At 44.7% G+C, this 16,276-nt stretch overlaps 2 protein-coding genes across 3 annotated transcripts in view; both read left to right on the top strand.

Annotated features, from left to right (window-relative positions):
• Nucleotides 1–16,276, top strand: part of LOC141055532 (formin-1-like) — a 412,359-nt gene that overhangs the window by 155,325 nt on the left and 240,758 nt on the right. For both annotated transcript variants that reach the window (XM_073552151.1, XM_073552150.1), the window contains one exon: nt 10,475–10,592. In XM_073552151.1, coding sequence (XP_073408252.1) covers nt 10,475–10,592 — 118 coding nt within the window. The remainder of the gene's footprint in view (nt 1–10,474; nt 10,593–16,276) is intronic.
• LOC141055533 (formin-like) lies at nt 7,280–9,579 on the top strand. Its single transcript, XM_073552152.1, has one exon. It carries the CDS (start codon nt 7,864–7,866, stop codon nt 9,427–9,429), a length of 1,566 nt encoding a protein of 521 aa, XP_073408253.1. The 5' UTR covers nt 7,280–7,863; the 3' UTR covers nt 9,430–9,579.

Below are 16,276 nucleotides of genomic sequence, written 5' to 3'. Positions count from 1 at the left end.
CACCATATGCAGCTCTCAAGTCCAGCTCACCCTCCCAGACACTATGACTAGGTCAAGAAAGTACTCAGTCTCTCATCCGCGTACACTGGGTTTGAACGCCCACATTGCCAAACTAATCTCGTTTGAGATGATGCCCTTTCGGTTGGTGGAAAGCACAGCTTTCCGCGAACTCATGGCCTATGCAGTAACACGCTATGACCTACCCAGTCGCCACTTCTTCTCTCGCAAAGCCATCCCAGCCCTCCACCATCATGTGAAAGACCGCATTGTCCATGCACTCAAGCAGTCAGTGAGCGGAAAGGTGCACCTCACAACTGATGCATGGTCCAGTCGGCATGGCCAGGGCCGTTACGTGTCCATCACTGCGCACTGGGTTAATGTGGTGGATGCAGGGTCCACAGGGGACAGCGGTGGTGGGACAGTGCTGCCTAGCCCACGGTATAGGAAACAGTTGGCTGTAGGCGTTCGACCCTCCTCCTCCTCCTCCAGAAGCGAAAGCTCGTCCACAGAGCGCAGTCGTACGAGCACTCCATCTGCAGCTGCCACTGTTGCACACGATGTGTCCCCCTATCGAGCAGCTAGTGGAAAGCGTCAGCAGGCTGTGTTGCAGATGATGTGTTTGGGCGACAGACACACCGCCGAGGTGCTGGCCGAGTACTTGAAGCGACAAACTGAGTCATGGCTGGGCAGTGTACATCTTGAGGCAGGCAAGGTAGTTAGTGATAACGGCCGTAATTTTGTGGCAGCCATAGCCCTTTCAAAACTCAGCCACATACCTTGCTTGGCTCACACCTTGAACCTGGTGGTACAGTGCTTCCTCAAAAATTATCCGGAGTTAACAGCCCTGCTCCAGAAGGTGCGAAGACTGTGCGCGCACATCCGCCGGTCGCCTGTACACTCCGTTCGTATGCAGAAGCTGCAGCGATTGCTCCACCTTCCCAACCACCGCCTCATTATCGACATTGCAACAAGGTGGAACTCCACCCTGCACATGGTGGAGCGGCTGTGCGAGCAGAGGCAGGCCATAATGCATTTGTGGGAGGATACACGGCCAGGCACTTTGAGAGCAGACATGGAGTTGACAGGCGTGCAGTGGTCGAAGCTGAAAGACCTTTGTACAGTCCTTCAGTGTTTTGAGGAATGCACACGGCTGGTAAGCGCAGACGACGCCATCCTAAGCATGAGCATCCCACTTATGCGTCTGCTCATGCAAACTTTGACGCACCTTAAGGAGCAGGCGTCTGCAGCCAATGTTGATGAGGAGGAAGAGGAGGAGGGAATCCTTGATGACATTCAGCCATTGTCTGCTCAGGGACCTCTCCTGGACGAGGTGGAGGAAGAAGAGGAGGAGGAGGAGGATGATGGGGATGATTACTTAGGGGAGGAGGATGCATCTCGTGGGGCAAGTGAAAATGTTGGCGTGGCAAGGTCTGGTACAGGGTTTGTGCGTGACTGGAGGGATGTGGATTTGCCAGAAAGTGCTCCTCCACCCAGCACTCGCAGTGCATCATTGACACCGGGAACATTGGCCCACATGTCAGATTATGCCTTGCGGATCCTAAAAAGGGACCCCCGCATTGCCAAAATGATGAACGATGACGACTACTGGTTGGCCAGCATCCTGGATCCACGCTATAAAGGCAAATTACAAAACATCATGCCACAGGAGAACCTTGACCTAATATTGGCTAATAAACAAGCAACTCTGGTAAATCGGTTGCTTGAGGCATTCCCAGCACACAGCAGCGGTGATGGTTCTCACCCGAGCCGTACGGGCCGGGGGCAGCTTGGCAGAGGTGCTCGTGGTGCACACAGCAGAAGTGGCGTTGGAGACAGGGGTTTCATGACAATGTTGTGGACTGATTTTTCAAATACCGCTCACGCAACTGGTAATACTGCATCGATGGAAAGTGACAGGAGACAGCAGTTGTCAACTATGGTTACAAACTACTTTTCCTCCCATATCGATGTTCTCCCACACAGGTCATTCCCCTTTGACTATTGGGCCGCTAAACTGGACACCTGGCCTGAATTGGCCCAATATGCCTTACAGGAGCTCGCTTGCCCAGCTGCAAGTGTGCTATCGGAAAGAGTCTTCAGTGCAGCTGGATCAATCCTGACAGAAAAAAGGACCCGTCTGTCAACCCAAAATGTGGATGATCTAACCTTCATTAAAATGAACCACGCATGAGTTTCCAAGGATTTTGTCCCACCTTCCCCTGATGACACATAGGGTGACAGAAAAATGGCTTGCTTTGGTCCACCTCTTCCTGGTACTTCACCTATTTCGCCTTTTGCATCAGCTGAATGTCCAACATCAACATATGCCACTTTCTAAAACTCCCTAACTGTGCTGCCTCCCCCCCCATGGCCGGGGTCACCACCTACCGCACGACACCATGCGAGTGCCGTTGCCCTGGACAGGTGGGTAGGCCGACTCTTGGGCGCGGGCACTGGCACAGGGTCCATCATAGTGCAATCAAGTGTCTCTGACGGTGGTGGTGCACACCCGCCGTCAGACACACCGCTGTACTATGAGGGGCCCAGTGCCAGTACCGACGCCCACGAGTGGGCCCCCCTTGCTTGGGCAGGGCCCCAGCATTTGCAATCTTTACCTCTCCCTGCTCCTCCGCTGTGTAATCTGGGCCGTCAAATCCATACTGTGCCTGACACCGTCTGAGCCTGCCTCCTGAGACATATATTTTGAATGTGTACGCTATCCATACATGTTATCCAGGGATACGGTACCCTTTCTAACCTTTGTGCAATCACGTGCAATCCATACTGGGCCTAACACCGTCTGAGCCTGCCTCCTGAGACATATATTTTGAATGTGTACGCTATCCATACATGTTATCCGGGGATACGGTACCCTTTCTAACCTTTGTGCAATCCATACTGTGCCTGACACCGTCTGAGCCTGCCTCCTGAGACATATATTTTGAATGTGTACGCTATCCATACATGTTATCCAGGGATACGGTACCCTTTCTAACCTTTGTGCAATCACGTGCAATCCATACTGGGCGTGAGAACGGCTGGCGAGCTGTTAAGCAAGCTACAGCACCTGTCCAGACAAGTACAGGGATTCCCTAGCGAGGAGACTTATTTGATTGTTTTCAATGTTGGGACAGCAATTTTTGGGGAGCACTATACTCTGGAGAATGATAGATGGGGCCCACCATACACTGGAACATTCCAAAGGTGGACATCAGACACTGGAGCAGCATTTACAGGGCCCATTATACACTAGAGCATTAGAAATGGGGCCCATTATGTTTGGAGCATTATTTGGGCCCATAAGACAGTGGAGCTTCATCCATGGGGACCAACATATACTGTAGCATTATGTGGAGCTCATCATATACTGTTTCAAACATTATATTGGACCAATGATTCTGTATGGAGAAATAGATGGGCCTCGTCATGAGATGTAAAAAGTGAGGTATTTTTCATTGTACTATACCGCTATTTCTCTGCCGTATCGGAGCATGATGAGTTGTGGTATGTGTTAAAGGGGCGCTCTTTCGCCCAGGGCACATGAAAACCTGCAGCCAGCCCTCCCCCACCCACAACTTTAGCCAAATAACCCCCATTTTTCAGTGCGTAACTTGTATTATGAAGTTAATTAAGGTTGACAAGCTTAAGTAAGAAGAATTGATGCTTTTGGCATTCAAATGGGCACTGTAGGTGTGTATCCTGTCCTCCTCTCACTGCCGACTTTTATTCCCCATTGACTTACATTGGGTTTCGTGTTTCGGGACGACCCCGACTTTTCCCTATAATCGGACGATCTTGCTCGACCCGACTTTTGGAAAAGTCGGGTTTCACGAAACGAAACGCGACCCTAAAAAACCAAAAGTCGCTCAACTCTAGTCAGCACTATTTCTGATCCTAACAATATAGACATCATGGTGCAGCAAGAAGGCCCTCATGTGTTGGGTGCTCCCATGAGGTCCAAATCCATGGTTTGCTGGTGGCAGAGTTTCACTCAACTTTGCTCCCTTCATCCCCTCACGTTAACTACTCTTCATCTGCTGACTGTTGCGGTCTCTCACCTGTTGCTCCTCATCGTCCTCCATTTTTTTTTTTCTCGGCTCCTGCACCTTCACTAAACCATTTGTATGGTACCATGAGCCCTCCTCGATCGCTGTAATCCGCCCTCCCATGACACCCGTCTGTGCAACAACAGTCCGGAATGTAGAGATATTGCTATCCCTTCCTCCTCTGCTTCCTCCTCTTCCTCTGAGACAACCACCTCTTCCTGCAGACGATTTAAAGTCCACTACAGCATGTAGATGACCGGAATAGTGATGCTGATGACTGCATTGTCAGCATTAATCATCTTAGTAGCCATTTTGAAATTGTTCAGAATGGTGTAGAGGTCCTTCACCTGTGCCCACTCTGCATGTGTTATTTGCACCACGTCCGTACTGCGTGAGCCCAGGCTATGCAAAATGACATGCTGCACCAGGGCTCATCGCTGCTGTCACAGTTCCTGCAACATGTGCAGAATGGAATTCCACTGTGTCTGCACATCACACATCAACTGGTTAACCGGTAGCATGAAAAACCTCTGTAGTGATGCAAGTCGATGACCGGCACAGGGTCAGAACAGCGGAAGTGAGCACACAGCGACCGTGCTTTCTGCAGCAGTGCACCCAGGCTGGGATAGTGGCAGAGAAATCGCTGTCCAACCAGGTTCAGGATATGAGCCATGCAAGGCATGTGTGTGAGGTTGCTCCGCCACCAGGTTTGCACCATTATCGCACATGGCCTTTCCAGGTTCAGTGGAGACAGCCATTGCTGGTCATAAAACTTAACTTTTAATTACATATATCTTGAAACAAATGTGCAGAAAAGTGCAGCACTGCACCCAAAGAACACACAATGAATAGTCAACACTATCCAACAAATGAAACCATTTAGGTCCTGGCAGTGATTTGGCTGTTTATAATAAAAATTAGACCATGAACCAGCAATATATCAAGTAAACACTGACCAACAATTCAAACCATGCAGGTCCTGGCAATGATTTGACTATTTATAATTAAAATCATCACATGGTCTGATTTTAATTATAAATAGTCAATTCATTGCCAGGACCCGCATAGTTTGAATTGTTAGTCAGTGTTGAATTTGACAGGGCTCTCAGAGCTCCAGCCCTCCACCTGTCACTCATCCACCTGTTACTGATCAATGTTTAACCCTTTTCCGACTGGCGGTGAGCCCACATCTTTCCTGGTACGTCAGCTGTTTTTCCCAGAACAGCCGCGTGTGGATTCACAATCCACCTGCAGCTATTAACCCGATAAATGCCTCTGTCAAACTCTGACAGTGGCATTTAACATGTGCTTCCAGAAATCGGGCCGGAAATCTGCCCATTGGTGACCCCCGTCACGTGATCGCGGGTCACCGATGGGTTGGCAATGCCGGCGGTTAGCACTCATTGCGATTGAGGTATTCTGCTACATACAGGTGATCTGATCATTGCCTGTATGTAGCAGAGCTGATCGGATTATAGCAGCTTCTAGTCTCCCATGGAGAACTATTGAAGCATGCCAAAAGTGAAAAATATATAAAAAAAATTCTAAAAGTTCAAATCACCCCCTTCGCCCCATTCAATATAAAGCAATAAAAAAACAAACATACACACATTTGGTATCGCCGTGTTCAGAAACACCCGATCTATCAATGGAAAATAGGATTAACCTGATCATTAAACGGTGTAGCGAGGAAAAAAAAGTCAAAATGACTGAATTACGGTTTTTTTGGTCACCGCGATATTGCATTAAAATGCAATAATGGGCGATCAAAAGATCATACCTGCACCAAAATGGTATCATTAAAAACGTCAACCCGGCATGCAAAAAATAAGCCCTCACCCAACCCGAGAACATGAAAAATAGAGAAGCTATGGGTGTCAGAAAATGGCGCAATTTTTTTAAACAAAGTTTGGAATTTTTTTTCACCACATGTTTGGTGTCTATGAACTCGTAATGACCTAGAGAATCATAATGGCAGGTCAGTTTTAGCATTTAGTGAACCTAGTAAAAAAAAAAAAGCAAAGCAAACAACAAGTGTGGGATTGCACTTTTTTGCAATTTCACCGCACTTGGTTTTTTTTTTTCCCATTTTCAAATGTACGGCATGGTAAAATGAATGGCGTCGTTCAAAAGTACAACTCATCCCACAAAAAACAAGCCCTCACATGGCCATATTTACCAAAAAATAAAAAAGTTTATGGCTCTGGGAAGAAGGGGAGCGAAAAATGACAATGCAAAACCAAAAATACCTCTGGTCGCTAAGCTAGAAATGCTGGTCCAAGCCCCTGTTCCATAAACACATATTTAATATGCCTCCGATTGGGTTTCCCAATATCTATTGTATTTTATAGGAGTGATGCCTTTCATATACCACCATTATGGTTAGCCAGTACATTACCTTTAAGTTAAAATCCACACAGAAGTATAACAGCACACACGTTTTACATTACATGGCACAACCTTATAGATTGTTGTAAGCCTTCAAGCAGGACCCTCATTCCTTTTTGTAAATTGCTGCATTATACTTTCCTCTGTAATGTCTGATATTGTTTGTACATGTCCTCTCTAATTTGTAAAGTGCTGCAGAATATGTTGCGCTATGAGGGTGTGTGCACACGTTACTCTTAAACGCTTACAAGAAGCATTCCATTCATTTTACTGAATTCTGCACTTTTTGTGCATATTGATGCATTTTTTTTCACGAAAAAACATATCACGGTAAAAAAATGCAGCATGCTCATTAATTTCACGGAAAAAAACGCATTTCTACCTATTTTCTGAGACTGGGGATGCTCCAGAAAAAAACGCATAACGCGCATTTTCTGGGAATGAGTCCAGTTTTTAGTCAGGAATTTTCTGCATACCTGGGTACATAACTTGAAGCATTTTTTTTTTCTTATTGTGACATTATTTTTCTCGGCGGTCACACACGAATACTAAAGTGCATTTCATGAAAAGCCTGATTGTTCACTAGGTTGGATTAGCCTCTCACGAGAACATGGCTGCAGTCTCCATGCATGTTATGAGGCAGTCCAGATCCCCGGCTGCTCCACAGGATCTGAGCACATAATGCCTGGTCAAACTGTCTGGTCGACTTAGCTGCTTAACTTCCTGACTGTGTCTGTCCCTCCCACCTCATTAAATACCTGTTACCTGAAAGTTGGGAGGTAAAGTAACTTGAAACCGGCCTCCTCTAGGCTGTCTCTAGACTGACATTTACATTCCATAGAAAGGCTGCAGCAAGGCGGAAGAAGGAGCTCTGTCCTGATCCAGCTCAAAGGATTTGTATGCTTTGATACACAACTTATTTTTTTTGTTTTACTCTTTGACTCGTCGGTTGCTTCCTTTCTTTTGTTTTTCGTCCTTCTTTTGGCTTGTAATCGGTGACGCGCTGAAGCTGGAACTGAACAGAGAGGTCTTTTCATAACTGTCAAGCCGGTCATTGCAGAAATACTCTGTCATATGTATGTGATTAAGCTGCCAAGCAACTACTGAGCTCCCATTTAAAAAGCAGGAAGCGGAATCTACAGGCTACTACAATATACCCCGGACGATCACACAGGCCAGTTTTTGTGTTTTGTTTTTCCTTGCTTGTAATTTTCATATGGCTTGAGTGTTCTGAAGCTCTGCACGATGGACATTTTAACTTTTTTTTAAATTACAATTTCAAAAAATATTTCCTCTGTATCAGAGACACTTCCCCTCCCTTGGATTTCAATGGTCATTCTAAAGATTTGCTGATCCTATATTTTTTAATTTTTTTTTTTATATATAGACCTTCACCCATTTTTTATTTAAGCTTAGAAACTCCTCGGGTATGGAAGGGAAAGGCAGCAGTACTAAAGAGCCAAATTCTGCAGCCAGCCAAACTGCAAATCCACCCAGTAGCTCTTCACCTTCTGGCGTTGCTAAATTTTCCATAAGGTCGTTGTTTGGATTTAATACAAAGTTGGAAAATCCAAAGCCTAAAGATGAAAGTGCAGTTCTCAAAGCTTTCCGCTCCCTAGGAAATAAAGTCGAAGAGCCAACTAACCAACCGAATACAGTTGAAGAAGCAAATGGTGACCCCATAAAGCAAAAAGACACAGAGATGGATGGTGCAATGGAGAATGAGGAGTTAAAAGAACAAATTAAAGATGAACAAATTAGCAGGGATAAGCAATTAGATGGGGATTTAGAAATTACAAGAGAAAGGGATTTACACCATGAGGAGGATTCACAAGTCTTAAGAGGACAAGGTAAAAGTGACGACATGGAGAAGGAAAACAAAGAACTTCATCCACAAATAGATAACCTGGGAGGGACAGAAGCCAGGGTTTTACAAGAGCAAGATGATGAAAAGAAGGGAGTGTACACAAAGCGTCTGAAAGCTTCAGACATATGTGAGGATGCAACGTCTAAGATGCATACTGCACCAGACTCTACTCAAGGTGACTGTGAGCAGGATGGTATGCTGGTACATGGTACTCTAGTTCACATCTCAAGTGATTCAGAATCTGACAGTGAAGGCTCCAAAGAAGATATACGCCAGAGAAAAACAAAGACTTCTGTGTCCACGCTTTTATCGGATTCTCAAGTATCCATGAACAATGGCCCTAAGCAGAATTCAGAATCTGAAAAGACTGAGGGTACTATTATCATAGAGAGAGATGTCCAGCCTGAGATAGACCTGAACAGGCCAGAAAATGCAGAGACTGCTATGGATGAAAAGTTTGATACTAATGAAAATATAGGTGGAATTAGTCCAGGTTCTCAAATGCCTGTCCTTGCTACTGATACCCCTAGTGAGAAGCCATTCGAACTGCCTGCCATTTTTAGTGGTTTTCGGGTGCACAAGAAGGGGATAACTGCAGATGACAAAGAAACGATTACCGTGAAACAAGGGGATAGTGACTTGGCTTTGCTAAAACTTTCTCAACCTGTGCAAAAATCCAAACTTCCAAATGGCGCTCCAGTCCGGAAAAAGGAAATAAGGTCACCAGTGGAGTCTAAACCAAGCTCCAAATTCATGGAGCAACTCTCCATGCTGCTCAACTTTGATTTGCCAAAGCAGGAAGAGAAGGAGGAGGACCCCCTTCCAGTTGAAACTGATGATGGCGACCAACATGTTCCTGTTGCAGAGGAGAAGCCAGAGTCTGCACTGGAAACTTTTAAGTCTTTCTTCACAGGTACTTCAAAGAAGACCCCACCTCTTGACTCTCTTGATCTGGAGGCCATAAAACTGAAGCAAAAGACTGAAAAGGAATCGTTGAAGTCCATCTTTGAAAAACCTAGATCCATAGACACTGACCAGAGCATGGACAGAACAAATGTATGTTTATTTTTTCCTGTATTATCTATCTTAGAGGGGTTGTTCGAGACTAAACAATTGATCTATCTGTAAGATACATTGTTGGGGTCCATCATAGCTGCTACTCATCTGATATCTGCTCTACCTCCAAGTACTGTAGTTTCTCGCACTAATTTGAACTGATCGGTGGGATAGCTGGATGACCTATCCTAGGGATAGGCCATCTATTGTTTAGTCCTTGACAAATTTCTACTGTGCTTCAAAGCTGGGCTTATGTATATGTCCATATCATGGATTAATTTTGTAATGATTTGTCAAAAGGTTCCTATAGATAGATATATAAGGATGGGCCCATTCCTAAATGTTCAGTCATTTTAGAGAGTCAGATACTTTTCCCCTTGGATTCATATGGCATATAAACCAATACAAGAAATGTATGTGTTATCTCGCAAAGGCACCACTTGACATATACGTCTAATAAATGCAATTGATGGCTTTCTAATTGACAGCAAACTTAATTATAATTTTAGAGCCAATATTTATTGATCAGCACCTTACACTTCAGAGGTTACATGTACAGGGCAAGATATCAATTTAGTTTTTCCAAACATTCGAGGGTATTATTTTGATTCTTAATGAAAAATTTAAAAAATCCTGATATTTCAGGTATGTAAGGGGTCTGTATGAGCATGGTAAAACTGACTCGCTTATAGGCAGTATTGATCTTCAGTAACTCACTGAACATATTTAAGTGTTGAGTAGTGATGAGCGAGTATACTTGTTGCTCGTGTTTTCCCGAGCATGCTCCGATGGTCTCCGAGTATTTTGGTGTGCTCAGAGATTTAGTTTTCGTCGTCTCATCTGCATGATTTGCGACTTGCAGACAGGCTGAATACATGTGGGTATTCACTAACAAACAGGCATTCCACACATATATTCAGCAGCCTGTCTGCAAGTCGCAAATCATGCAGATGAGATGACGAAAACTAAATCTCTGAGCACGCCAAAATACTCGGAGGACACCCGAGCATGCTCGGAAAAACCCGAGCAACTAGTATACTCACTCATCACTAGTGTTAACGTTTAGGTAAAATTTTTGCAAGGGACTTAACATTTTTTTTTAAAACTTCTGTTGCAGCCAGACAATAGCCCATCTGACCCAGAAGATCGGACCCCTGGGAGATTGCAAGCTGTGTGGCCACCACCGAAACCAAAGGATGAGGAAGAGAAAGTCGGTCTGAAATATACTGAAGCAGGTAGGGCAACCATTGTAATGTTTTACAGTGTTTCTGACTTTAATTGTAACCAGGTTTGGACTGGCCCACAGGGCAACAGGGTGATTTCCCTGGTGGGCTTCCTGTGCAGGAGTAAGCCACTTACTCACCACCTTGACCAAAGTGTACAGACAAAATCAGAATCTCATCAGCCAATAAACTACTTGGCTTATTATACGGAAGCATAGGGACATTTCTTACGGAGGGTGAAATAATATTTGCGTGTAACTAAACAGGGTGTTCCCCTGTGAAATAGGTTCTCAGATTTTTGAGGACCTACTTTAAAATCTGCCAGAAGTGGCAAGTTGATCAGCTATTTGTTGTAGACTTTTGATAACATGTGCTAGTGCTGCGCTTCCTGTAATGCGACATTTAAGTTAAGACTGCCATTGTATTTCTTGGTGCAGTCCCATCCACAAATTATGGACGTTGAGTAGCCCTGAGTAGTAGATCTGTAGTCTGCTACCTACCAGCACTCACCTAGTCCATAAATCGGAGCAGACTTGCTCATGGGCCAATAGTTTTCACAAAGACCTGTGGAAAAGGATATAGGTTCACATTGGGTCGGTGTGCGGTTCATTTGCCACATGAACTAAAAATACATACATCTGAACATACCCTTACATCAGCTTTTATTGGCAAAAAATCAATTTAGAACTTATTTAGTCCTCATTATTGCAGGTGAATTTCTTATACATTAAAAAGTTTGTTTTTCAATAGCATTTTCGTTCTGATTTTTATCTGCATAAGGTTAGTGGTTCAGTTTTTACCATCAGCTTCATCAGTGATTTTTTTTTTTTTTTTATTAAAGACAAAAATGAAAAGCTTATACTGCCTATTAGTGTCAAAAACGCACATTACACAGATTGCACATGATTGGTGATGTGTGCTGTCATTGATTTTTCAAGGACCCATAAACTTCTCCATTTTTGATCTGGGTCGCAGGTCAAAATTATGAACATGTCTGAGACATTTTTTTTTTTTTTGCTGATGACAAGTGATCCCCAAAAAACACAGACTTGTGAGCATCTCAGTTTACTTATATTGGGTATGTGTTCTATAGAACAAGTGCATGATGCGGACCTCTGACTGAGGACTTTGTGTTCTTTGATTCTCTATGTGATCCTATAGCCCTTTCTAAAAGAGTTTATAAAAAGGTGGTAGAGGTTGTATAAGGATCACATTCTCCATAGAATAGGGGATAATTCACTGCTAGTGCTCCATTATCTAGAGTACAGGTCTATTCAAACTTGGAACCTCCATTCTTGAAACTTTTGGGGGCTCATGTGTTATGTCTTCTGCAATCAGACTCTTTATGCAAGTCTACGTGATAGGTGATACGTTGTAATCTTGATACAACCCCGTTAAAGGGATGGTCCAGGTTTCTCTGTGACTGCAGGCTTGAGAATCCTCACATTGCTTGCTGTCAGGACTCTCAGGAGCCAGCAGTTATGTGACTGCTAATATGGGACATGCATGCTCCCGGCCACATTCCAACTAGTCGTGCCCTGCCCATCTCATTTCAGATGTTTTTGGAAGGGCCGTGCACGTCTAGTTAGAATTTAGCCGCTGACAAGCATATCGCATTCTAGTGATCACAGGACCGCCCTTCACCAGAGAATCACATAGTGACTGGAAACTTATGTGTCAATCCTGGACAACATTTTTAAGTGCTGTATATTCACAATTGTGAGGTTCCTCTAATTAGTGGAACAGTGAACATATTGACAAAGAAGCAAAAAGTGAAATGTAGAAATGGAGAGGAGTATTGCATATTACTCTATTGTACTCTGTTTCTTATGTTCCCAGCTTTACCTCAGTAAGAGCCTAGAATGAGTAATATTATCTTGTATTTTACATAGTGATCACGGATCCAAGAGCAAATATTTGACTATGGATGTGACATTTTCCTCCTTATATTTGGTGTTTATTATTAACCTATGTGAGATAATGGACTGAGATAAGTGAGCTCTTTGTGTTGCTATGATTGCTGACTTGTAGAAATCTACTTTTTCTACTCCAGTAGTAGATTTATTGTTTTAGAGGAGTACCAGGCCCCCATAGCAAAGGGTGCTTTCACACTGGCAATACTGGATTCAGGCGTATGCGCCAACAAAACTATAGGTTATTATGGTGCCAACAGAGTGACCGTGCTCTCTGACATGCATTTTTGGGCGTACACATCTACTGGAGACGGCCACGCATATCCAGTCTATTATGTCTGGGTGACCATCTCCAGTAGTAATGCTGAAAATGATGCACGTCCTTCTCTCTGTTGGCACATTTATAGTCTATGGCCCCATCAGCGCATATGCCCGTATCCAGTTTTGCGGGCGGTTTGGACGTTAGCCCTTACAGAGCCACTGAACGGGTGCCAGAGCGCAGTGTGAAAGCCCACTTACAGTTCATGTTTAGTGTAAAGTAGTGGCAGAGAATAGGGTGACCGCTGCCAGAACAAGGCACGTAACGCACATCCTAACCGAGTAATAATGTCCCCTGAGGACTGCCTTTTAAAAAACATAAAGCCCTCTGAGTTCCCCCTTTGATAAAGTATAAAAAGCCCTAAGAGTGTCCCCTTAACAAGATATTTATAGCATCCTGAGTGCTGTGTTCGTGCCACTCCCCACAAACAATTAGTGTATGCTCTCCTAACAGGAGTCCTCTTTTCTCTTGTTCACAGACCAGTCTGGCACAGGCAGTGCCGTTGCCCACCTGCCCATATAGTCCTTCAGTCTATGGCTCCTTGCTTCACCAAAGGATCAACCTGCAGCCACTTCATGTAGACACCAACATACCATATAGTTTAAAGTGGAGCTCATACTGGGACTTTTTTTTTTCTTTTAAAATTTTGTAACAATAAGAATTGTGTCCAGGCCAATGGCCCCATCCCCTCCTCCCCTCGCTACTCCATTATTATAAAGTAATGCTACATGAGTAGGAAGTGTACAGCGTAGCTTTTGTGCAGTCATCATTCCAAATAATTACTGATGGCTTAGTCATCCCAAATATCTGGATCATTGTGCAATTAGCTATGACACTATGCAGCACAAGCAAATCTATAAATATGCCGTGTGGAGCCTCTGTAGAAGCCGTGTTTAGGATGCCACCCTAACACACCATATTTATATTGAGATTACAAATAAAAGGAGCAGCTGCCTCGTATTCCATTGTAATAGCAAGAAGACTTAAAGGGTGTTACTGATTTTCGGAAAACCCTTGCCCTCCAAAAGCAACATGTTATGTTTTTTTTTTTGTTTGTTTTTTTTAAACAAAATATGCGCTTTGCGATTTACTCACTCTCCCCAGGTTCATTGCAGAGTCTCTACTGCAATGAACAGGCACAATGAAAGCGATGAATCCCAGGAGGCTTCACTGCGTGTCACTGTGTAGCTGCAGCTTCTCTTCAGACTTAAAGATAATTTTACTGTGAAAGAGGGGGCTCTTAAGTTATTGTTGTTGAGATAGAAATAACAAGATGGTACAATGAGGGTGGGTCGCCCTCCCAGGGCTGTGGGGTACTCTGTATTGGGCCGGTGTCAGGGGAATGTGTCACAGCAGCGGTGACCCGGTCCGTGGCCCTGGGCGCCCAAGTAATGGGGGAATGTAGTTAATGGAATGGAATAGTTTGTGACGCCACCTGTGGTGCTCGGCAAGGTAGGTGTTAAGCCAACGCTGCATGCAGATCCGCTGGGACTGATGATAGGGTGCAGCAAGGGTGTAAAAGCTCCCCACAGGTGAAGCTATAGTCCCAGGGCAGTGTAGAGGTGGTTGGCACGGGGATGTAGCAGTGCCGTAAGGGTAGGAAGCAGACAAGACACAGCGGGGTGCAATTTCTGTGCATTTACTTGATAACTGCAGTCCAGGGTCCTGATTATAGATGGTAAAGGAGCAGGCTAGCCTGGAAGCAACTCAGGGATTCTCGCTCAGCAGACGGGCTGTGCAGCCTCCTTTTTAGTGCTTGTTTAAATGAAGTACTCCTTGTACCGAGTTACACTGAAGTTCCTTCTGTCAGATGTTCTCAAGAACCTTACTTGCACGGCAGACAGCTGTAGCCTATCTCGGGGGCTCCTTTCTCCTGAGTCCTGGCTCTCTATCCAAGCTGCTGTTGTGCCCTCAAGTCTTAGATGGGAGTAGGGCATTTACAGCCTCCTACTCCTCTGGTATCTGTTGTAGGACCGTTAGTATCCGTACAACCGTGGAGACCAGGCTCCAGTTCATGCGCTCACTGTGAGGGAGCTCTCCTTTCCCAGCTCAACCTCCAGCTTCTCTCTACACGTTTGCACACTTCACCCGCCGCAGACTAACTGCCCCTCCCTCCACTCTGCCCTCAGAGAGCACTCCTCCCCTTAATCCCGATTCAGAGTTCCCCCTGCTGGCCTAGAGTGGAACTGTGTTGCATGCATAGATTGACTGTGAGAGAGACCCATCATTACCTCCAAGCCTGGCATTTCCCTCCCCTGGAGGAAGGCAAAGCCACTGTGGCGGCCATACTCCTGGGGGCGCCACAAGGGTATGATTGAATTGCGGCTCCAAGTTGTTATGAGGTCAGTTTGGGTGATCTGGGGGACCTTGCAGCTTTTGTACTGGAGCTGTAATGTGGATCCTTTGCTTCTATTTATTAGGATTTTATTGCCATTTTTAGCAGTTATCACCCATCCTTATGATATATGAAAACTTTCTGATAGATGGGAGTCCATCCAATTAGAAAAAATTGGAAAAATAATCCAAACTTTGGTTAAAAAACGCCATTTTCCGTGCGTCTCCATTTTTAGTGATCTGAGGATCAGTAAAGGCTTATTTTTTGCACACTGAGCTGACATTTTTATTGATATCATTTTGGTGTAGATACGAACTTTTGATTGCCAGTTATTGCATTTTATTGCAATGTAGCAGCAACCAAAAAAACTTAATTCTGGCATTTTGATTTTTTTTTCTCATTACACAGTTTATTGCTCATAGCAAACTGGCTACGTCAAACATAGAGGTCTGCTGGAGACCTCTGGTTGGTTGTCATGCCGACCCAACGGTACCCTGCAATCCCGTGACGGGGTCACTGATGGGCTGGATTTCCCTTGCACTTCCGGTAAGCGCAAGATATATGCCGCCATCAGAGATTGACAGCTGCATTTAACAGGTTAACAGCTGTGGGTAGATCACGATTTCACCCGCAGCTGTTAGAGGCACATGTCAGCTGTCTTTTTTTAAAGATGGTCAAGCAATGCCTGGTAGACCACACCAGCATGCTCCCTAATTCCTCTGGGACTTCCAACTATTGGGTCTCATAGCTGGACACCTGGCATGATCTGTCCCTCTATGCCTTGGAGGTGTTGTGATGCCCTGACACTAGCATCTTGTCTAAGCTGGTTTTTAATGCCGCCGGGTGGTCATAATGGAGAGGCAGACAGGCTCTCACTCTCAGAAAAATGAACAAAGCCTGGATTAACCTTCACTTTTCTACATCACCAGATGACAGCAGCACATAGTGTTTGTAATATTCAATATTTTAATTGAGTCCCACCAGTTGTTGCCTTTCAGGGGTGTATGGATGACCCTCTTCATAATTTGTTGGCTTTGCACTTCTTGCAAATCTTTTATGATTGTAAAAGTACATCAACTAGGCTTTCAAAATGTTTTTGTTCAAAATGTTATGGATTCAGTGACTCATC

Source organism: Dendrobates tinctorius, unplaced genomic scaffold (genome assembly GCF_039654945.1).
Source record: "Dendrobates tinctorius isolate UK_male_01 unplaced genomic scaffold, ASM3965494v1 ptg000186l, whole genome shotgun sequence".
NCBI classification, from domain to species: Eukaryota; Metazoa; Chordata; class Amphibia; order Anura; family Dendrobatidae; genus Dendrobates; species Dendrobates tinctorius.
Note: the sequence above shows the minus strand (reverse complement) of the source record. Positions and strands in the feature narration are given on the sequence as shown.

Bases quoted from the DNA above. Each gene is read 5' to 3' on its own strand.
- LOC141055533 (XM_073552152.1), top strand. From the start codon at position 7,864: ATGGAAGGGAAAGGCAGCAGTACTAAAGAGCCAAATTCTGCAGCCAGC.